Source organism: Chaetodon auriga, chromosome 16 (genome assembly GCF_051107435.1).
Source record: "Chaetodon auriga isolate fChaAug3 chromosome 16, fChaAug3.hap1, whole genome shotgun sequence".
Taxonomy (NCBI): domain Eukaryota; kingdom Metazoa; phylum Chordata; class Actinopteri; order Chaetodontiformes; family Chaetodontidae; genus Chaetodon; species Chaetodon auriga.
Genome location: NC_135089.1, coordinates 1,521,215 through 1,546,021, shown reverse-complemented (window position 1 = coordinate 1,546,021; position 24,807 = coordinate 1,521,215). Strand labels below are relative to the sequence as shown.

At 47.1% G+C, this 24,807-nt stretch overlaps 1 protein-coding gene across 1 annotated transcript; it reads right to left on the bottom strand.

Annotated features, from left to right (window-relative positions):
• Positions 1-1,231: 1,231 nt before the first annotated feature.
• gsg1l (gsg1-like) lies at positions 1,232-23,742 on the bottom strand. Its single transcript, XM_076753587.1, has 5 exons — positions 23,155-23,742; positions 13,622-13,669; positions 7,492-7,644; positions 5,776-5,887; positions 1,232-4,472 (listed from the first exon to the last, which is right to left on the bottom strand). Exons 1-5 carry the CDS (start codon positions 23,489-23,491, stop codon positions 4,100-4,102), a joined length of 1,023 nt encoding a protein of 340 aa, XP_076609702.1. The 5' UTR covers positions 23,492-23,742; the 3' UTR covers positions 1,232-4,099.
• Positions 23,743-24,807: the final 1,065 nt, after the last annotated feature.

Sequence of the window (24,807 nt, the reverse complement as noted above, 5' to 3'; positions counted from 1 at the left end):
GTCCAGCTGACACACGTGGAAGTGATGTGAGGGGAAGGATCCACGACTGCTGGTCAGCACGAGGCTCCACTCATCAACGTTCAGCCGACAGAACTCGTTTAGTTTAATAATTCATACCTGCAAATTATGATTTCATGCACTCAAATTAGTAATTTGTGTCCTCATATTACTTAATTTGTTCCCTTGAATGAATAATTTGTGAGCAGAAATGACCAGAACAGAGAACATCTCAGGCCCAGTCCGTCTGTCGCTCAGCGCTGTCTGACTTCTGTCTGCGGCTCTCTGCTCGAAGCTCACTGGTTCCTCCTGAAGACCCTTAAAAATGACTCACAAATACATATTTTCATTTTTATAATCATAATCACTTTAATTCTATTAAAACGACAGAATTCAGCCCCAGCTGCGTTTTCTGATGTTATAATTGTCGATTTTTCCAAACAAATTGACGATAACACATGTAGTCAAATGTAACTACGTACATTTAGTCTGCAGGACAACTTACTCAAAGTACATCTTTGAGGTACTTACTTGGGTATTTCCATTTTATGCTACTTTACACTTCCACCAAATCTCAGAGGCAAATATTCTTTTCACTGCGCTGCATTATTTGACAGCTTAAACTGTCCAGCATAAAACAACTGGAATTAATCCCACCGTGGCCAGATTGATGACACTTAAACATTAATGTATCACTAATTATAAAGAGTTAAATTAGCCTGAAATTAGCCTTTTTGCATAATGAGTACTTTACTAGTATATTTTGATGCTCATACTAATTTACTGAAGACTTTAAATGCAGGATTTCACTTGTGAGTCAAGTGTTTTTGCAGTGGTATTATTACTTTATTCAGTGGATCATCCGAGCTCCTCTTCACACACAGTAAACCTGGGGGTCTGGAGGCTCCCTGGGGGCCGGGTCCCCGCCTCGCCTGGTTGGTAATCCGGCTCTGCCCTCGGGTCTCGCAGCCTAATGAGGCTGCGATGCTCATTAGACATGAGAAAACAAAACTGCTGGATGCTAATCAGTTAATTCACAGACGCTCAGCCGATGAAGTGATAATCAGAATAAGTGCGGCATCACGGCAGGTCGAGCCGGTTTGACCTGGAGGACGCGAGGAGCTCATAGAGCGCACAGATTACACCACAGATGATTCTTCTGAGAGACTTCCAGCTCCGTCTGTCCTCGCACTGATTAAAGCGAATCCAGTGGGAATAAAGACAGGAAACAATGTGTGTAGTACATAGATAAATATATGTCAGTAAATACATTCAAACAGAAAAGCTTGTTCAGTCGTCACCAGCATGTTTACATCTGCGCACAGAGGATTCACGACCCGCCACAAACCACCAGCTCACACACAGGCAGCACGAAGATTTAGAACTTGTGTTTGGATTACGTCTACCCAGAAACCTCCTGTTTCTGCCGCAGCTCTCAGCCAATTTAATCCCAGCTGTTCACAATCCACCACGCCTTACGTAACGCAGGGCAGAGCAGGAGGCCTCGGCTGTGAGTCCTGATCCCAAACATCACAGAGATCCACGCGGCTCGTCCGCGTTGGTCCATATCAGATTACCTTTCAGGGCGTTACCTTGTTTATGTAGCTGCATGACATAAAACATGGCTGACCAGCGGCTGCGTTACATTCATTTAGCCCCTCACATATAACACATACACCTTCTCTCCTACAGGAACTTAGCATGTAGCTCTGCTTTAGCTTCCACCTGCTTCAGGGAGCTCCAGCTTCGTTCAGGGGAAAGAAATGCAACAGCAACACGACAAACACGGCGATCGATAAGGAAGGACGCTGCAGGACGGTTCAGTGATATCTGACATGCATGTTTAGCTGCCGTGTCGCACATCTGTCTGCGTAAACTGTAGAATGTGTGCACAGTGTTGAGGAGCGTGTCGAGCACATTTCCCAGGAGCATTCAGGCAGTGGAGCTACTTTCAGAATCATGTGATGATTGATCGTGGTCTCCTTCACCGTTTGATCCTTTCTGTTGATGTTCGTCCAATAATTTACTGATACTGAAAGTCTTCACACGATGAAGGTTTGCCTGTTTAAATCCAGTATTTCTGCACAGCTCAGCTCTTCTCCGCTGCTCCGGCCACAGTCTGTGGAAACACTGAATTGAAATGGTTGTTTCATAAAGATGCTGTGAGATTGTGAAAATACCTCCAACCTGCTGCTGAGTAACATGGAAATCTCAGCCCTGATGTTTGGATCTTCCCCTCGCAGTGAGCTAATGAACGCCGTGTGAGGCAGCGCCGTGGAAGCAGACGAGGCTCGGCCGCACCGAAGCCTCGCAGGCCGTTAACAGCTCAGGCGATGGGAAGCTCCTGGTTACAGGTCGTTCAGCTCCCACAGTAGAAAAAAGCCTATTAGACGTTTAGATTTGGTTTGGCCTGGACACCGTCAGCCCAGTGATTCACCAAACAGAGAGATTATCACTTGAACATTCACTTCACAGCTGAACAGAGAAGCGTCCGTCGAGCCGTCTCAGCCTTTTGCTTTAGGAACCTGGAGCTCTCGCTTACTCTCAGGATTTATTTCCTATAGGTGCAGCCTGCCTCCCCCGGGGACTCACATACAGTACATTCATGCAGTTAATTTTCAGGGAGGTCGGAGGTGAACGGCTCCCTGCGGCAGCTTCCTCTGGGACGCTGCAGCACATTAACTCTGCGAGAGCATTGACCCTGTGACCTCTGGGCGATGGGCTGTCAGTCACTCGTGGCCCATCGGGGAAAATGTCTAAAGCACAGCCCTGCAGACGCACAACACATCCCACTAAATATGCTTTATGGGTCAGAACGGAGTTTGGTACACGAGTGGAAGCCTTTCTAATTAGCTTTGTGCTCCAGTCGTGTATTTTATGGGTGAATGTGTCAATATTTGCCCTTTTGATTGTTCCTCCTCTGCCTCTTACTTTGAATACACAGAGACCATAAAGACTCCGGCTCTCACACTCATCCTAAACCCCTCTTACTTTACTCTGGGTGCCTTCCTCGCCTTCCTTTTCCAAACATAAGAGCTGCACCTCCAGTCGTAAACTGCTCGTCTCAGCCTGATGATCGCCGCCTGTTCGTGAGCAGTTCGTATGCGGTTTCATCATCATCCTGATCGATGCTTCGTGGGCAGCATTCACTCACAGAAACCTTCCCAAAGAGGAAAAAGAAGAGCTTCGACTCCCGCCGACAGGAATCAGCAGAATGAATCAGAGGAGGAGGGAGCGGAGACGAAGTGTCTGAGGTGATGACAGACTGAAGAGAAAGGTTCAAGTTGAAGATGGATTCCACCGTCACACCGTGAGCAGGAAGTCCACCTGAATTTAAAGTGACCAAATGCTAATCAGACAGATGTGCTCACACTGATGCTAATCAGCATCTTTTATGTTCAGGAAAAAAATCCTGCAGCTGTTTTTACAGTTGGCTGAGCCACAATTCACACCTTCACCCATAAAGTACACGGTGAGCTCTATCGCACTGAAGACGGTTCATGAGTGAAACATTTGGCCTTGAACTCACCGACAGGATCAACACAGCTGAAGAGGAGCAGACAACAGTTTCACATTCAGTGTCATAAACAGGGAGTCTCCTCGATTCCCCCAGCTTCAAAGTGCTCTGTGTAGTACTTTGAGTTCGTTCCTTCGACAGCCAACGTGCTGTCAGCATGTAAAATCACAAATATCTCACCACCAGACTGCTGTTACTGACTGATTCTGCTGTGCTCCTCTTCAGCGTTCACCATTAGCTTGTAATTACTGCTCCTGGCCAGAGAGGCCGCAGTTCATCCACACTGATGCTACGGATGCTAAAATAATACACACAGCACCTTCAAAGGTGCTGGAGGACACCTGGTTTCCATCCACCATCAACCTTAGTTCTCAGAGTCAAAGGTCTCAGTGTGTTTTATGGTTTCATGTAACATATAAAGGTCTAATTCTTCCTCCGTCTCTTCTCCTCAAGTTAATGGTCGTCTGGAACAGAAAATAAGGGCTGCTGTGCTTTCGTTGCTGGTCTGAGGTCAGTTCAGACCTGAAGGAGCAGTTCGCCTTGTGTGGCCACTCCCCCTTCCCACATGACCCTCACATTCCCGCCTCAGCACTGCTCCTCCCCCAGAGAGTCTGTGTTCTCCCCCAGGTCTATGGAGGCGGACGTGGCTCTCATCTTGCCCCGTCCGGGACCCGGACCCGGCCCCGGCCCCGGCCCCGGACCGGGACCCGGGCCCCCGACGACGAGCCCGGCTCTGGTTCCGCCGTGGCCGGGGTAGACCTCCACGGTGCTGGAGATGGACTGGAGGGAGCGGTCCCGGAAGTAGTGGAAGGCCTCCTGGTCCAGGTAGTTCTGCTCCTCGCGCAGGCCCTGCTCGAACAGCTTGCGCTTGTGTCTGAACTCGATCACCGTCTTGGTGTAGGAGTTGAGGGTGGTGACGGAGGCGGCCATGCAGCAAGTGAAGGAACCCCAGGCCATGCTGGTGGGAGACAGACACGGAGACGTGTTGGACATGAGAAGATGAGAGAGAGAAAGGAGGAAGAGGAAAAAGAAGAAGAGGAGAATCTGTCCACTCATACTGACATATTTCAGCCACGTTAGCAGAGCGTTAGCGTCAGTCTGCTGGTCCAGACTGAAGCTCGGTGCACACAGACTGTTCAGTCCCATCAGGATGAACTGGAATACATAAACGCTCTGCAGCCAATGCTAATTAGCAAACGTTAGCTTGTTTAATTTTAATTTCTCAATATCAGGATGTTAGCATTGTCATTGTGAGCATGTTGTGAGACGTGTCCTGAGGGACTGAGAGCACTCAGAGAAACATCTGTGGTGGTTGGAGAATCCTCTGAGCTCCTCAGCTTCGCTCTGCTCCAGCTAATGTTAGCGGGCACATTAAGTGATGCACTGACTGAGGGCGTCTCGGCTCTGAGGGGAACTGTGTGATATTAGGCAGCTGACAGGTGAGCTAACAGTCCCTCTGCGCAGAGACAAACGCTGTCTCTGCGCAGAAAAGACGAACAAACAGCCAACCAAACCAAGACCAAGCCTCCAACAAAAGGTCAGAATGTTTCCCCTTAAAGCAGCGAATTAATGTAGATTTTGGAAACGCTGTCTTACTGAAAACAACATGCTCAGGCTGAAATGAAGCACAGGTCAGTTTGTGAAGTTCACTCGTCCATCAGCCTCAAAGCAGAGCAAATTCACACGTCCATTCGTCCTGAAGGAGCTTTTTGGCCTTCTGCTCCAGTAGAGGTTAATGAGTCCGGCTGAATTTATTCCACCTTAACAATCATGAACGACTCCCTCATGGTGTTAAATGAGAGGTCTTCACTTGAATGACTGACAGAGAAAAGCTCCTTTTGTTCCAGATCTTTCTCTCTGTTTCAGTCCTGACAGTCTGTTTGAGTCTAATAATATCTTTACTACGACGAGGTTTTCATGAAGTCTAACACAAGCTGCCCGTATGTGATTTATTCAGGTCAGCTCTGACTCTGTCCTTCATCCACAGACGAGCAAAGTGAATTCAGACAACAGCTGCAGCACGGCGTCACCTCCGAGCAGAGAGCGGCGAAGGTCAAGGTGTGTCTGTCCGGCTAATTATCCCACAAACAACAAGCCTGTTGGTCCAAACTGGCTGCTGAGAGCAAAACGGTCTGACGACACAACCGACGCCTCCAGCAGCGACCAGAAGAGACGGATTCTGATCACTGAGGGTCTGTTTGTTCAGCTGCCTGCTTACACACATGCTGTGTGTGTTTGCGTGTGTGTGTGTGTGGACTGACCAGAAGGACCACCCGTAGTCCCAGCTGTGGGGCCTCCAGTCTTCAGGACCCAGACTGACTGTGATCTGGAACACCTGAGTGTACATCATGTGGGCCACCATGCCCAGAAGACCTGCAAACACACACACACACACACACACACACACACACACACACACACACACACACACACGCACACACACACACGCACACACGCACACGCACACACGTCAACATCCTACGTCAACTTTTATCTTATCTTGATAGCATCACATCCACTCGCGTCTTTCCGTTGACTGTTTACACCCACAGCTTCTTTAAAACGTTGAACTGATAACGCCATCCTTCATTAGCATCGAAGCTACTGTCATTCCACTGATGTTGTTCAGCCATGCTACCGAGTCCCAGTGTAGAGCAGACATCTTGGTCAATCATGATAACTTTTGGTATTTTCATGTGGCGCCATCATCAGATCAAATTTTGAATTTGTTCAATACTTTACGACGAAATACCTGCAAAGCTAACGACATTCCCATCAGCCATCAGCATGCAACTGTTAGCATGCTAACAAGCTAAACTAAGACGGTGAGCAGTAAGAGTGTAAAAATCTGTCAAATAAAAGGACATCAAACATAAACATTACATCGTCAAAGCAACAACACGTCATTGTGAGCATGTTAGCATGTTGATGTTAGCATTAATGTGAAAGTAGCACACTGCTGAAAGCACAGCTGCACACTTTTATGGCGCCAATCCAAGATAGTGTCGCTACAATCTCCCATAATAATTACCATTAACAAAACAACAGTAAATCACATCACAGCATAATGTCAGCAATAAATCAGAACACGTGGAAATATTAGAATCAGTCTTTATTCTGCACCAATTGATTTAACTTGCCCGTTAGGAGACATCCAATCAATTAGAGATCAGGATATAATCACTCAAAAACATACAGTAAATCAAGAAGCCACAATGTAAATGAGTCGATGAGTGTGTGTGTGTGTGTGTGTGTGTGTGTGTGTGTGTGCGCGTGTGTGTCATGTGGAAGTGTGCGATGGGTTAGGGCCAACGAACACAGGGTCTGTGTTCGTTATTAGTCCCACTGAGGTTATTGATGTGTGTGTGTGTGTGTGTGTGTGTGTGTGTGTGTGTGTGTGTGTGTGCAGCATCGTGCCACAGTAAATAAAACTCAGCTGCTCCAGATTTACAGTTCACCATAAAGACAGCGACACGTCTCCGTGACCTTGACACCCGACGACAGAGATTTCTAGGAAATGAGTGTGTGCTTGTGTGTGTGTGTGTGTGTGTGTCACATACCACAAGGCCATTACTGGTGCTCCACTGTTGTCAGTGGCGGAGTCTGTTCTAACAGACACTGAAAATGAGCATGTGAGCATGGAAACATGGTCAGAGAAGGCCGGGGAGGCGGCGAGCGGCGAGCGGCGTGGACAGAGCCAACATCTTGTGTAAGAGGTTTAACATGAGTTGGGAGAAAAATCCCTGGCAAACAGCACAGCGAAGGCTTCCAGGGGATAACCTCTGACTCTGGACGACCTCGCAAATCTGCATCAGTCTCCGTCAGCCCGCATTATTCTCAGCATTTCTGGAGGCGGCTTGAGGAAGACGACGTCTGTCTGTGTGCTGAAGAGGCTGCTGCTAATGTAATACTTCAGTTTGATCGAGTTAGATCTTCACCAGCTTCCAGAGGTGCACGGAGAGGAGAAAGGATCTTACCGGACAGGACGGTGAAGACGGCGGCGAAGGCGTTGAGCTTGAGTCCGTCAATGACGTTGCTGGAGTGGAAAAGCTCGAGACACATGAGACTGAAGCCGACCACCAGCAGCAGGATGTAGAGCACCTCCGACACCACCGACAGCCACAACACACCTGCAAACACAACACACGACCCAGTCACACACATGTACACACCAGTGGAAACACACACAGGCCGCGGTGAGATGGAGACTAAAATCCAAATCACAACCACCATCAGCTGGTGAGGATGATGATGATCGCTCACTGGCTCCTGTTAGCTTCAGCTCCAGTCTTTTAGCACGTTAGCATTGATGTAGCCTGAGAGAGTGATGAGTTCAGGTTGAGAAAAGAGTCAGAAACATAAAAGAGTCAGCCGGAGGGGAAGTCTGAGCGCTGTCGTTTGCTCAATCAGCTGCTCACAGATCATCAAAATAATTATTTGTCCTCTTTTCTATTCGTTGAATAGTCCATGAAGTAATAAAATGTGTTTTCTGCAGCCACAGACTCCTTCACTTTAACTGACATTATTCAGCTGTTTTCTGTTTCTTTGGAAGAGAAATCTGCTGCAGTGTAACCTGACGTGACGTTCGGCAGCACCACTCAGTTCAAACGAACATCTTCTCCAGTGAAGATGTTCGGATCAGCTGGTGTCATTCAGACGACACAGAGGCTGGATGAGGCCAGAGGAGGACACACATCAAACCGAATGCAGCAGTGACTTGTGGGAGAGCGCCGCTCTTCTTCTGACTTCATCCTCCCGTCAGCTCTGCCGCGTCTCAGGCACGAACACCGACGCAGGAGAAACACGAGCCGGTGCTGAAAGCTGCTGGAGGTCAGGCTGCGACCTGCGGAACACCTGAGGCTCGACGCTCAGGGACGAGAACCACCAGGACCTGCTGCAGGGGAAGTCAAACTTCACACTGAAGACGCTCATCTCAAACGATCGCAGCGCAAACCGAGAAGAAGCCGGTTCACCTCAACGTGGACTCACTGACCTTCTTCAGCTCAGACAGACGAGCTGCCAGCAGTCCTCTGAACTTCAACAGCTGCATCAAATCAGACACAGAGTCCTAAAAACACACTCACAGTACTATATGATGTATTATATGACAAATGTGTTGGAAATACACTTAAATATACTTCAAATGAAGTCAGATTAAAGTACACTTTATTTAAGCATGCTGACGGTGTTAAAAGGACTTCAGAATAAGTCGATTTTTCATCATCATCACAATTAAAATATGTAATTCAGTACACTTTTTATAAATACTTTGAAATACCACTTAAAGTATTGCAGAATTAGTATATTCATTTTTAATACACTGAAGTAGAAATTAAAGTATTGAAGTGTAGAAGTACACTGTTTAAAGTACATGTCAGACATACTTTAAATGTACTTGTAATGACTTCCTGTACTTGGTTGTATTTCTGATGAAGTACTGCAGTGTTTCTGGGACGTGTTGGACATTAAACTGTTTTTCTGCTGTGTTTTCATGTCGACCTTCATGTGCACAGACGGATGTGGACATTAGATTTCCATTTTGTCGTATTTTTGTCCTCCGGGGACAAACGGGGGCGGAGACGGCGAATCGTCCGTCCATTTATTCCGCCTTCATTCATCGAGTGTTTAGTAACCCAGAAAAACTACAGATGAAACTTTGATGAATGTCTGCAGGACGACGATCCGTCTCTGCTCCGCGGGCGGGACGTGACACTCGGCGCTCACAACAAGGTGAAGGATCTGTTACTGATTGGTCCACCGGAGGAGGGAGGGCACGTCTGATCGCACCACCTGCTAGTTTGACACACACTGATTGGCTCTTTATTGCGCCGGCGATGCCCTCTGGTCGCGCGGGGCCGAGAGGAAAAGAAGCCATCAGAGCAGAGACGTTCTGCCGGATGATGAACTCGTTTTTCAGGCCGCCGAACGTCTTCACGCTCTGGAAATGTGAACATTTTTAAAGCAGAGAGGAGTTGTCATCCTGCAGCCGAAGCCGCCCTCGGGACCCGCTCCCACCGCCACAACTTCTCTTCCTCCACGTTTAGACTCTCTAGAAGGCAGAAGCTCCTCTTGAATGGAGAGGCTCACAACACGGCATTAAACAGGATTATCTGCTGCGCTCCGCAGAAGCACAACCTCCAGGCCCACTTTTCAATTTGAACATCAGTGAGTTTGAGGGAGCTACAGGATCCCTGAGCAGCCAAAATTGTCTCTAATTTTGTGTCACACTTCTCTCTAGGCAAAGCAAGGGAACCTTATTTCTACATTCAAAGTGTTTTAGAGAGACGTGTGACATGTCTGCAGGCTGATACTCTAAGTCATGTAAAATGCAAACAGGACAGCACGCTGATGTTCTAAATACAACCAAATAACTATATTTTGGTCACTTGTGGTGCATCTTTTATGAAGAAGTAGTCAGAAGGCGTAAAGCTAAAGTCCCTGCAGTGAGGAGCTCAGTCACGATGCCGTCAGGCCTCAATCAGCTCCTGTGTTTTCCTGTGAAACTACTGGAACCAGTCGTCAGCTACAGGAGAGTGTTTACAGCTTTACAGTAGAAAGCTCATATATACAGAGTCTCTCGTGGGACAGTGAATGCAGCATGAAACAGAGGAAACAGCGATGATCTGAAACAGAGCCGACACTCTGTGACATGACGTCTTCAGGACGTTAAAGCCCTGAAAACGCTCATGGAAACAGGTGGACGGACGCCGCCTGATGTCAGGATGCTAGCACGCTGATGTTAGCATTTAGCTCACAGCACCAATCACAGCGCAGCCACACAGAGCTTCGTGCTGTCTGATGTTTAAAACACGCTGAGGCAGTATTTCATTTCAATAAAGCACGTGTGAATCTGAGCCGCAGAACAACACGAGCCGAGATGCTGTTCCAGATTCGAGCTCGGGACCCTCCGAGCGGCTTGACAGACATCTTTGACGTCTTAGGTCTGACTTTTAATGAGGGCTCAGTGTCGCTCTGCTACGCCAGCCGCACTCTGCTGCCTCGTTAGCTGCAGCTTTAATTTCCAACCAGTCGATGGAAACAAATTTCAGGGGTATAAAATGCCTGTAAGGGAAACTCACAATGCAACAATATTGACCAAAATAATTTTCTCCCCTGTCGTCTTATTGAATATGTATCAGCAGACGGAGACTTCATTAAACTGAAGGCAGTAAATAAAACAGGTTTGGAGCGACTCAACCAGCAGGACTGATAACAGGAAGGAAGGAGCTCGTCGGACCGAGACTCATCTCAAATAATTACATCTTTAATTACTCGCCGAGTGTGTGTGTGTGTGTGTGTGTGTGTGTGTGTGTGTGTGTGTGTGTGTGTGTGTGTGTGTGTGTGTCAGTGATGTTGACAGCTCTACGTTTTGACTCCGTCTCTCAGGGATCAGAAACGTCCACATCGAGGACGCAGATTTAATGAGCTTTAGAGCCACAGTGAACCTCAGCGACACGATTATTGATTAACTGGTTTCCTGACGGTTTTTAATACACTGATGTAATTTCTCGTGAACTAAATGAAGACTGTGACTAATGATTTACTTTATGTCAATACTTTTTATTATTTAAATCCATTTTGACATCAATAATTAATTAATTGACTTTAAAAGTTCTAAAAACTAATATGGACTCCATTAAGATTCATATGAAACAGAAGATCAGAGATCAATAACCTGTTGAGTAATTAGCTGATCCTGTTAGCTTTAAATCAAATTAGCTGCTTTCAAACGGTTCTGTTTTTCAACCATCAAACTCACTTCATGTTTTCTGGTTTGTACTAAGATTTGATGTTTGTACATATTAAACGAGTTGTATATACATATACGTGTTTATCCTTAAAATTATATTTGGAGTACTTTCAGTCCTGTATTCATTTTCAAAACGTGTTTGTGTTGTTGTTTTCCTCTGTGCGACTGTGACAGACGATCCTGCACGTTTGGAGACATCAACAGTAAAGTTGACTTTGAGTTTTGACTTTTGTGTTTCAGCAGGTTTCATGTTGGATTTGTTTTTAGGCAAAAAACGAAACGAATAAGATACTGAAGACAGATTCAGGCAGCCACGCCCTAAAGCACACCCTGCTTCATTGTCTATTTTTACTCTAAACGAGACAATAATTTACTGAATGAACATCAAGCTGTACTGAAGACGACTTCAAAGCAGAGATCCAGACCATGAACTCATCAGGAAACTGTTGACTGAGCTCATAAATCGAGTGAGAACTGGCCTCATTTTCTCATAATCTTACATACAATCTCATTTCTTTGTGCAACCAGTGACGTGGCCCCCTGCTGGCCAATAGAAAGAATGCAGGTTTAAGGCACTTCATTGGCTGCACTGTCCAGAGGCTCCGCCCACTCTCTAAACTGTCTCCGGGGACATAAAACGTGAGGTTTACTGACATTTTAAATACTAAGAAAAGTGCACAGAGTTTGGTTGGTGGCTGATCGTGAAGCTCTCGGGTGGGTCTGGGTCTGCTGGGCGACTCACGAGCACAGAGTTTCTAAATCCAGGCTCTGACCTCGGCTCTCTGGCTGTTTTCTTTTAATTAAACGACATTTTTCCGTTTCACTTTTCGCTGAGAACGAACTTGAATGTGACTCAGGACGCAGAGCGCAGCAGTGAGCGGGCAGAGCTCAAAGAAAGGCCGATTAACATATCGTATCCTCGTGTGAGAAGCGAGGTCGCCCCGCTCGGCACATCACACCAGCCACACGGCTCCTCTTCCAGATGGCATTAACAGATGAAACCATCAGAGAACCTTCATTATTAACTACCTGCTCTGCATGAAACAGCGAATTAGAGGCTACGCCCACACGCAGCAGAGTATTCTCTTTCTTCTGGACGCTCAGATATTCCTTTTATGAGCTGCAGGGTATAAACACCATGTGCTGTTAGGAAAAACTCGCTCTTATCTGCAGTTAGGAGGAATCTGACGGAGATACTCTGAGTGTCCAGCAGCTGACACACAGAAATACTTTGTATGTTCAGTAACTATGCAGTAAATAAACGCCTGCTTTGCATCGCAGTGAGGAGACGATATCATGATGTTATCAGTGATGTCAAACACAGTAAAGCTGAAGATAAAATTGACCTTGAGAGCACCTGGATGCCTCGAGTGGATTTGTTATGGCAGAAAAAAATGTAAACTGCCTTTTCTGATTAAAAGGAGGCCGACGTGTATCGACTGTGCAGGGTCACGACCGCCTCCTGCCGTGAATTCATGAGGTAACACAAACGTCCTGTCGGCCTGAAGCGGCGATGAAGCACCGTGGTGTAAAGTGGAGGTCGCTCCTCCGATGAAGAACATCTCCTCGTGTTCTGCTCGCTGTAACGTGGACGGCGTGAGAAGTTTAGAACATTTGGAAAAGGCATCGTCCTCGTTTCGTTAGGCTACGAGTTCTCTAACTTCCATAAATCAAGAGTGACAACGCAGCCAACCAACCGGCGCTGCTTTCATATCAATACGTGTCACTTTGCTTCCCCTCCCTCCTCCATCATCATCATCACGATGAAGGCCTCAGGATGCTTCCAACGAGCTGCATGTCGAGTCGACTCAGAGCAGCTGAAACGTATATAAAAGTATATCGAGCGGTATATTTAAGAAGAACACTTGTTGTGAACCCCTTGTTGATGACAAAATGTCCCTCTGACCTGTCATAATGATTCCTGCCTCATCACCTGGCTGCTCCACCCACCTGCTCGCGCTCATTACCCATGAACACCGGCCCTGTCAGGTCTCCTGAACCTCTGACTCTGCTGGTGACGTTTGCCTTTGTTGGTTTGTCTGTGACTCTGAGTAAAGATGAACTTTTTATTTACCTGCTTGGTTTGTGCTTTTTGGATTTTCTGAATCAAACGGCGACATCAGATTCACATTTTCATCTCTGCAGGCTGGACAGCGTTAAACGCAGATGAAAACAAGCTTCTGAAAACTCCCACACACACACACACACACACACACACACACACACACAGTCCACAGGAGAGGTGTGTGTATCGTGGCGTATATATTTTTTTGTTTTGCCGTGGTTTCCCTGGGCCCGGCGAACAGGTGGGGAGCGGCGGGGAGTGGCGGCGAAGCCTAATGACGGTCATTACTCACCTCTCTCCGACGCCGGGGCGAGATCAATGAAGCTCCGACACTTCTCACCTGAGAGAGGGGAGAGGGGGGAGGTGAAGGAGAGAGGAAGAGAGGGAGGTAAAGAGGAAAAAGAGGAGAAGAACGCAAGGTGAAATGAGCTGGGAATGAAGCCGAGAGGAGGAATGAGAGAGAGGAGCGAGGGGAGGAAGAAGGTGTGGAGGCAGAGAGGATGGGGTGATTAATGAGGAGGAGAAGAGGATGAAATGAAGGCGCAGGGAGGAGAGAGGAGGAGAGAAGGAGCGTTAGTGTCGAGCGTCACACTGATAACACAAGCTAACACTGCATCAGTGACACAGCCAGCGACTCCTGAATGTCACCTGGCCGATATTCCACAGTACTGACCAAGTACTCAGCTGACGTACTTCAGCACGAGTAGCAATACTGCAATATAAAAAGATTCCACTAGTCCTGCATTGAAAATGCTACTTATGAAGTATTATTAGCAAAATGTACAACAGTAACTGGTGACTGCAGCTGCTGTCGTACAGGAAGAAGTAGAACATTTTCCTCTCAAATGTAGAGAAGTTCAGGTATGAAGTACAGAATGGAAAAAAAAGTACAGTACTTGAGTAAATGTACTTCAAGACTTTCCACCTCTTCCCACACACATCAGCACTTTCTTAATATCGTGGTCAGGAAGGAAACGCTGAACCTTCTCTCTTCTCACAGGTGTGATGTTCTCCTGTTTACTGACGTGTGTGTTGGAGACAGATGTGTCATTTACGCTCGGACGAACTGATCAGCCGTGAACAGAGCTGCAAAAACACCAGTAATTCATTAAAATGACCTGAAAGTATGAGGCAGTGCAGTGCCTCACGACGACGTTATGAATTTGTAAGTTATTGTTTATTTTAGGGGATTTATGAAACTTCTCAGCAGCTGTACTTAGTGGTAGTTTGTGGTATTTCTCTCTCATGGTATCAGTAGATATTCATGAAGGAGTACTTCGCATGGCGCGGCATCGTCTTGGCTTTCAGTACATATTCTCCTCACACTCAGACAGGTGATCAGGGCTCGGTGGGGGTCGCCACAGTGGATCATCAGACCGGGACCCACCAAAACAAGCATGAAGGTCCACTATTTGATTGGCAAAGGCTAATGTTAACTCCAATATGACATGAAGGCAGCATAAGTGACGTTCAAATGCTACCCAGTGACGTGAAGTGAGACACTGATCTTACAGTGTAATCGAGGAAGAGGCAGACAGGCATAACAGAACGAGTGCCGATTGAAGGATCGAGTTTACACATCTCCAGATGATCTTCTTCTCCTCCTCTTCTTCTGTGATAGGTCGCAGGTGTCCAGGTTGCTTGTTGCCTTGCTGGTGTTCTGGTCCAGCCTTCGCTGCCCGTCTGTTACCTGTTGGCCACCTTCTGTTTGTTCGGCAGACTGTAATCCTACACGTCGTCCAGGCAGACTGTCCACCGTGACATTTGACAAATACTGCAGAGAAACTCTCCGGAGGTCGTCATGGGTCATGCTTTACAAGGTTAAAACTCGAGGGAAGTGAAGAGCGAGTGCAGAGGAAACAGATGAACGTGTTCAGGACTGAGCTGCAGAGAAAATGTGCGACGGCCAAAAGGTGAGCGGCGCAGCGTCTGATTGGGACATGAATCTAAAATGTAATTAAAGAGTGAGTGGGCTCGTCTGTGACCTGGCGACGGCGCTAACTAGCAGCACAATCAGCTTTCCTACACCTTCCCACTGCACATGGGAGACAACGGCCCTCTAAAATGTCAATTAACCAAAGAATCCCAGTTATCACGCTCCCGGTCTATCAGCTCGTAATGGGATAGATTCATTTAAAAAAGGCTTCAGGTGCTTTCAAATCTCTTTTTCTTGTATTTTTAGTTCATAGTCCCAACTCTCACTCTCACACCCCTCATTCATTATTCTGTTGCCCTGCAGCCAGCAGCTCCGAAATCTGTTTAATCAGTGATCCGATGTCATCGGGGGCTAATTGCAGCCGTAATGAATATGAATGGTTGTGTGAGACTACAGCTAACGTACCATTACTTCTAAAGTTGTGACTCTGACAGAGACGACCAACTTGAGGAAGAAGAGAAGGTGTCTGTCTGCAGCCGCCTTGACGTACCTCCATCATTCACACACATGATGGACAGTTTAGAAAAGGATCAAAATCAGCGCGGCAGTGATATCGTCCTTCCGTGACTGTCCTCATCAGAAAAATGGCGTCATTGTGGTTTTAAGGCGGGTTGTGTTCCAGACGACTTCTGGGCCGAGAGCAGAAATAGTCCAGGAAATAACGTCCGTGTGTTGAGCTGCTGTCGAGACCGTTCAGGTTTGTTGGTTTGATTCTCATCCATCTGAAGTGTGAGTTAAGACGGTCCACGCTGAGACTGTGAATCCTGCGTCTGCTGAAGAGCCCACTGAACGAAATCTGTCCAGTCAGTTTACTCCCAGCGAACTGGACAGTCTCCAGTTAGCAGGTTAACCTCATGTTTCTAATGTCAACCAATCAGAGTCCAGCATGAAGTCTTTCCCTTTGAGGACTCGATCTTCATATTACTCAGTTCACACACTTAATTTGATTGAATGAATTCAGAAAACTTCCAACAAACCAACACTTAATGCAGACGCACCGAAGCAAATTAAACAGCACCTTTTAAGGAGTGAGAGTGTCTGCTGAAAGGTAGATTTAGTACCTATGAAGAGCTCACAGACGGCACATTGATGTGAAAGTGAACTCTGTGCACGCCGACAGGCTTTGGTCTGAGTTCCTGCAGCTGCAGACTCTCTTCTCATTACTGCTGCTGAAGCAGTATCGAGCTGAGCTGCTTACAAGTCTCTTCGCCAGTCGTGCCAGATGATGTAATGAAGTTAGTAAGCCTCCATGAAGGGATCATGACAGCACGACTGTTTCATTTAACCTGTGAGTGTCCAGGTGAGGCAGCAGCAGGACGAAGGACGGCACAAAACATCACGGTCAATCTACGTGTAACTCAGTTTGAAACGCTGGTCCAGGACCCGGACAGACAGGATCAGGCCTCTACACGTCTGACTCCAGCTGTTTAATCACCCTTTTCAGTCCTGTAAAGGAGACGATCTGAAGCAGCTTTCACAGCAGGCTGCTTGTAGAGCGGGAGGACAGGGACGCTGAGGAGCAGCGCAGTGAGGCTGATGAATCGGAGCACTAAAGTTGTGTGACATCAATCAGCCTGACCAGGCTTCAATAACACTGGGACACTGAGAGAAGAGACTGAAACGAGCTCACACTGAGGCTGAAGCCCAGCGGACGTCTCGGTGCCTCAGGCCAGACGCCCCCCCGCTCAGCCCAGCGTCCCCCGACGGCCTCTGTTTGCAGGCCTTTGGCAGAGGAGACTTCCAGTAAACAGGTAAACAGCAAATATTAGTGTATGTAGAGGGGACAGTCAGTGATATTACAACAGAAGTCATTTAATCAATCAGTCCAAGAGCTGTTGGGCTAACAGCTGTTTTTTGGGTTTACTCGGTTTGTTGCTAAAACTGAAATTCTAAGTTTGAAGGTTGAGCTTTGCTATTGTCACTTCGTCCGACACAGGAGTTCACAACAAAAGGTCTTTACCTGACAGCAGACATAATGTGGGTCATAGTAACCTGCACAGGTGACCTACGAGGCTGACAAACGGCAAAACACTTGTAATCCTAATTTATGACACTCACTCTTGAACTAGAAGCTGATTAACTGTTTGAGCTGCACTGCTGCCGTGGACGTGTGCAAACCAACGGCACGTTTCAGAAGAAGAAAAGCCATAAAACACCATGAGAGTGAGGCAAGAATTGACGTTTCAGGAAGTCTTTCAGTGTGTGATTGACTGACTCCATGAACCTCTCAGACAGTCATCGTGGTTGAAGGTTGTGTGGAAGCTGCTGTCCATCACAACCTGTCAGCTGCTGACGCACACAGACGTGAAATCATTTTGAAAAGAACATTTTTTGGTGTTTTACAGTATTTCCAAAAGTACAGAACTAATTAAAAGAAGCAAACTAATGAATAATTAGTGTGTAGTGTTTGCACATTTTTCAGGCGAGCTCGAAAGCTTCCTCTCATCAGGAATAATTAATATATGTTTAATATTTAACAGCAGAAATATCTGGAGCACCAACATGATGCAATATGTGGGTACGTTTGTTCAGCTTTCAACAGGTGAAACTTTAACGAAGTGAAAACTTGACTTCAGCACCGACGACAAAAGACACGTCCAGCAAAAATTCCTTTCTGTGATAAAATCATCTGCGTCAGTTCAGGAAGGAAACACAGAGGAGATACGTCAAGATGACAGGAGCAACAGGAAAGACTCCATCAAGACAGGAACTGTCCAACAGGAAGGAAGCTAACGAGCGAACGATGACGGCCGCTGTGAAAGACGATCTCCAAAAACCTCTTCTCTCCACTTTTTTTACAAACAACATGGAACATCTGGAAGGTCACCAGGTCGACCGACGCTTCAACAGAATCTGCACCAGGTTCACTCTGCAGCGCAGGTACAACAACGTCCACATCCCGAAACCAGCAGGCTGCACAGAGGAAACGCTCATCTCACTGAAGAGCTGTTCAGTCAGAGCAAACGGACTCATCAAATCACCTCAACAGTCTGCTGACACGCCGACCGCACCGCTCACCTCTGGACTGCAAGCTCGCAGCACGACAGGCGACCTAGTTTTCACCGACGTTCCCCAACAAACCACAGACGACCCAGAAAAACTAATCAAGGACTTCATGACCAAACAGCTTAAAACGCCTCCTGAGACCGTCAACAGCATCACATCTGACCGTGAACACACCAGCGGGACACGACCGCGGCCGGCCATCGTAACAGTCACACAGTTCAACGTGGAGGCGGGACCGACTCGACCACCAGCACCCAAGAGAAATCACTCAATGACGCAAGCAAGTGCTGCCAGTCTGAAAACACATGATGGAAGAAGGAAAAAAGACTCAGAGGACAAAGATGGACAGAAACACCGGGACCAGGACACAACCCCAACCCTTCTACTGTAAGAGTCATTTAATCAGGAGCTAATTAGCATCCGCTAATATGTTTTAGTTCCAAAGCAAGAAGTCTGGCACCGTGTCAGAGGAGCTGGGTGGATGAGTGGGTGGATGACTGGGTGGATGAGTGGGTGGATGAGTGGGTGGATGACTGGGTGGATGAGTGGGTGGATGATTGGGTGGATGATTGGATGGATGACTGGGTGGATGAGTGGGTGGATGATTGGGTGGATGACTGGGTGGATGACTGGGTGGATGATTGGGTGGATGATTGGATGGATGAGTGGGTGGATGATTGGGTGGATGACTGGGTGGATGAGTGGGTGGATGATTGGGTGGATGAGTGGGTGGATGAGTGGGTGGATGACTGGGTGGATGAGTGGGTGGATGACTGGGTGGATGATTGTTGATTGTTTCTCTGGTTTTTGTCTCCAACTGGTGTAATCTATTACTTCTGCTCCCTCCTCTGTTGTGCACAGTTCAAAGAACAGTCTGGAGTTGTTTCACGCTCTCAGTTGTGATGTTGATGGATGTTAATCAGTGATGGCTGGTGGCTCTGCAGGTCCTTCAGCTCCTCAGCAGGTGCTGCTGTCACTCTCATCCCTCCTTTAAAGGAGGTTTTTTTGAGCTATGAAGACAAACAGTAACACAGAGAGCAGGAACGAATGAGACAGTGAGACAGAGTCACACTGTAAAAAGTTAATGAACACACCAGCTCAGTGATTGTGTGACCTCTTTCAGCTGCAGACAGGAACATCAAACAGTACACATGAGGACTGACAGGTGCTTCCTTTTCATTGAATATGAAGTAAACGCTTTGCTTTCATCCAATCACTGTGGACCGTGTGAGCTCACACAGGTTAATCCAGCAAAGCTGAGCTGAAACTTTACTGAGAGGGCAAAGATGAAAACTCATATTTATTCACAGTCATCTTAGAAAACTAGTGTCATCGTTCTCTGACTGATATGATAGAAACATCTGTGGTTTGTTTTGGATTTTATTGTCCTGATAAAATAAAGTTTGAGGCATAAAAAAACACATAAAAAGCTGAAATATTGAAACCTTAATAACTGTTGTTCCACTTCTACAACAAAACATCCTTCAGAACCTGTTACATGTTGAAAATATTGAGCTCAAAATGACAATAAACACAAATTAAACTTTGATTGGCTTCACATCTTTTCACAAATCACCAAACCTGGAGGCAAAATCCACAAAGTCTCTGCTCCATAAATCATCCATCATCCCAGGCTGGACGTGGAGCAGACGCTCTGTCCTGAGAAACACGACGTCCAGGCTGCACAAAGAGGACAGCAGTCCTGAGCTGGAGTGCTGCGTCACTCAAAATAATAATAAGCATGATGATAAGTTAAACTGGCAGTCCAGACAACCACCATCATATATTTGGAATCTGCTCCAGAAGTCTGCAAACAGCTGAATAAAACATGGAGCTGAGCAGGAAAAGCAGCACATTTCCTCCTGGTGGGTTTTCCTGCAGCAGAGGAGGAAACGCTCCACCATCACGACGTGCCATTATTCAACAGCTCTGCTGCATTAACAGGCACAGTTTAAAGGCCAGACACGCCCACACAGGTGCGCTCACTTATCCCGGCTGATTGGCCCTGATCTCAGGTTTAAGTGGGCCGAGATGGGAGTCGTGGCTGCGCTCTGTTTGGCTGATGAGGTGGAGCTGAGACGGACGGATGATGGAAATGACAGGATATGATGCTGAACCCACGTCCACGCAGGTCAGAGGACAGGTCCACGCAGGTCAGAGGACAGGTCCACGCAGGTCAGAGGACAGGTCTGCGCAGGTAGACGCAGTGACCTGTGTGGGTTTCATGTCTTTACTGAGGAGGTTACAGCAGAGATGACAATGACATGCACAGACGTTCTCTGCAGTCACATGACCGACGCTTCGCTGCAGCGCTCTGCAGGTTTTCACCAACATACACAGTGACCTCTTTGACCTCTTTGTGTGCAGGAGAAAACTTTACGCAGCTCTTTGCAGAATAAAAGTACAAAGAAAATATTTCTTTCACAGATCACTGCCTTAAAATAAGAAACGACCAACAGTCCTGCAGAGGTTTTCTGCTCGTTCCGGCCTCAGAATGAAGGATTACGCTCTGCTCTCTGCTCTCAGCTCCACGGACTCTTACAGGTTGAACCAGCCACATCCACTGCATCAGCGCTGACATCACTCCAGGTTTTCTGTCACCTCACACACGAGCACAGCGAGCGCGGTGGACTGACAGCGCTGCTGCTGAACACCTCCACGCTGAAGCTGCTGCACTGCAGGCGTGCTGCTGGAGGCTGAAGCTGCTCATCGTCAGTGACGAAGGTGAAGAAACGGAGCTGAAGGTTGGTGTTGAGGCTGAAGCTGCAGGTCAGGGTTCATCCTGTGTCGCACACTGATGGACTCACCCATCTGTTTCTCTGTCTGTCTCATTAAGCTGTCTGTCCACTCCGACCTTACACACACGCTGAAGCACCTTTCTTGGTAATTATCTGGTTGCAGAACAGAAGCAACAGATTTTGGTCCTCTCAGGTGGACAAAATACCAGAAACACTTGAAGCAGCACAGTGTAACTCAGCATCACGGATGGTTTCTGCAGCTCAGGCACCAAGTGTGTGTTACAGCCTTATTTAAGTGTCAACGCACTAAAACGATGCATGAAGCATGTTTGTCGAAACTGAAGCTCAGCTCAAGCCTTCACACCACACACACCGCACACACTGTACACACACCGCACACACCGCACACACACTGCACACACACCACTCATCATTCTCAACACACGACCGAGGACATGAAGTCACACGTTGGATCTCATGGACCAGCCGGCCAAACACATAACAGACACAAATTACTCGTCTTATGTGAAGACAGCGGACAGCCGCAGAGGACGGATCGACCTGAAGGTGGCGTGAGACAGTTCAGTCACTGCGAACTTGTTTTTTAGGGACAGTCAATGTTTTTAAGACAAACTGAAGAAACTGGACTTCATCACACATCAGCATCATGTGGATGTTCTGCCAAATCCTGCTGCCTGACCAAGACGATACAAGGCTGCTGCCCTCTGCTGGTCCGGAGTATTAATAACTCCTTTTATCATAGTCGTTATCTAATTTTTTTTTACGAAGTAATTGATAAAGTAATTCAAATACTTCTGAGAGAAGCAGCTAGTATCTGTGACTAATTTCTAATTTTCAGTAACTTGCACTTCACTGCTCATCCAGACATTCAGCTTGAACACACGTCTGTAAGCACATTTTCACTCACTCGTCCTGTGTGGAAAAAAACCTTCTGCACCAACCAATCACTGTGTTTGTGCTGTTTGACTGACAGACAAAGACATGACATGAATGTCCAATGACGCACGGCGAAGCAGCAATAATCAACTTGTTTTTGGTGAATAATGCAGTCAGACTCTTGAGAGACTCAAAGCCGAATCATGAGGGACGACACAATATTCAACAACATCTGTCCTCGCTGGCCCGTATTCTCCATCGAAAGCGCACATTAAGCAGCTTTACGAGGCCCCAACTGGGAGAAATTCAGAAAGAATCAGAGATTTGAGACATGAATATGTGGATCTAAGTACAAGACTGAGTACACACAGCACAGCATTTCATCCCAGTGTGCTGGACGACAGCGTGAAAATGAGCCATGATCTGGAACAATGTTCATTAGCAATGTCAAAAAACTGGAATCCATGTCTGAAAACAGTCTCAAACGAAGGCTCTGCTTCAGGAAATAACAGGACATTTATTCAAAAAAGAAACAAAGATTTATGACTTCAGGGGGACCAATGAGCCACAGACAGGAAGTCAGAAAGTACTGATGGACTCACGTGTTGATTTCATCCTTTCATGAGCTTCGTTAACAATGAGGTGACATCTTGAAATTTGGTTTTGACAGACTGACGTCCAAAAACAAAAGCAGCAAATCATCATATTTTAGCAGCTGGAACCAAAGAAGCTTTGCAGTTTTTGTTTGACAACTGACTCAGATGATCAAAATAGCTGCCGATTAATTTTCTGTCAATCAACTAATCGATTAATCCTTTCATCTCCAATGACAATCCAACACTTTCCACCTCAGTTTACAGTGAATCCACTGTGGACCAGTCGGCTCAGTCAGAGCAGCCTTTAGAAACACCCTGAACGAGTTGAAAGACGCGCTGACGCGGAACAGAAGGAAGCAACAGACGATCATTTATCGATTTTACGCATCTGTCTTCGTGTCAGACAGAGCTGGAGCTGCATTTCTGATCCTATCGGGAAAACTAAAGTTGTGGGGACAGAACCCGCCTCTGCTGACAGACTGAATCATTCAAAGTTCATCACTGACGACGCTCCGATGGCGCACTGCCACTTTACGGTTTTTATTTATTTACTTTTATTTTTGGAACAACTTGGTCTTTTCTGCTTTGACCTGCAAACATCAGCCTACCCTCGTTTGATTCTAGGTAATGACCTCTGGACTGATGTGCCCACCTGCCTCGTGGATGTTCTCCTCGCAGGAGTACCAGATGCCGGTGTGGAAGCGGCGGAAGAGGAAGCGGTCGTCCCCGGTCTCCCAGCTGTAGTGCACCTTGTTCTGGTCCGTCTCGTTCACGCCGTAGTCGATGCAGTTGTGGCGCCGCTGCTTGCTGCAGTTGGGTTTGGGGACGCGCTGGGTGCCCTCGCACCAGTACGTGGTGATGAAGGCGGTGGTGGAGAAGAACAGGGCCACCAGGTTCAGCCCCACAGACAACAGCGCGCGACATTTCCGCGTCGTCTTCATGGTCTCAGAGCGAGCGGCCGCGTCCCTGCAGGCGGCGAGAAAGTTCATCCAAGACGGAGGAGGCGGCGGGCGGTCAGAGGACGAGGAGCGGCATGGCGCGGCGAGGACGCACAGAGGCGTTACGCGCGTCTCTCTGCCTCTTTTCTCCGCTTTGCGTGAGTTTGTCCTCAGAGCTGAGAGAAGTGACAGGTGGTCCCGACCCCCCAACAGAAGAGAGGAACCCGTGGATGACCGTCTTCCATCTACTTCAGCATCACATCCGACAGCATCCACCCTGACCGAGAGGAGAGCGACCACTGCCAGAGAGCAGGACGGCGAGGAAACGTGATCTGAGAGCGGGACTCTCTCTCTCCCTCTCTCTCCCTCTCTCTCTCTGTTCGTTCTCTCTCTCCCTCTCTCTCTCTCTCTCTCTCTGTTCGTTCTCTCTCTCCCTCTCTCTCTCTCTCTCTCTCTGTTCGTTCTCTCTCTCTCTCTCTTTCTCTCGTGCGTCATCATCGACTGTTCTGATTAAAAAAGAAAAAACTAACATGCACGCTGAGAGCTACTACGAAACATTATGTGTATATATGTTAAATAATATTGTAAAACCTCATCATGGATTTTCTATTGATTAATCGATCAGTCATCTGAAGGTGAGGAGAATAAGATCAGCTCAGCTGTGACGGATTTTCAGTTTTTATCTTTTAATGTACATGACAAATGTTCACTGATGAGAAGCTGGAACCAGCGAATCTGAAAATGATTAAAGGATTAATTCATTATCAAAATTGCTGGAAATGATCAACTAATTGGTTAACAGACTTCCAGCTCTGCTTATTTTTGCGGTGGAAGATTCATTGAAATGCATGTAAACCTGAACCAGCAGGAGATCAGTGAATGTCATGAAGTCATCACCACGTCTGTCCAAACTCTTCAGGACTGAAGACGCAGCTGCAGACTGTCCTTAATTAGGAAGTGAGAAACCAGGAAAAGCATTTCTAGAGTAACATAGTTTTACCAAACAAATGATTAATCCAAACTTTCACAATCTGGCAACCCAGAAGTTGTTCTTTGTAATTTTCTTGAGGTGTTTTCCATTAGTTCGGAGGTGTCACCCCGTTATAATACTGTTCCATGAAGTGTTCCTGGTGAACAACACGACTCATCAGGTTACTTCTTCATTCCCGTCGCCCACCTGTAAGGGACAACACATAAAAGCAAAGTTTGTGCCAAAGCTCTGACAGAGCGAGGCTGTAACCTGAGGTCATGAGGGAAACCCCGCCCACCGCAGACTGACGCGTCCGTGATGAAGGGCCACACCTTCACCTCTCCGGTATTTGGTTTTCCAGGTGTGACGCTCGATGAATATGCAGAAAGCGTCCGGC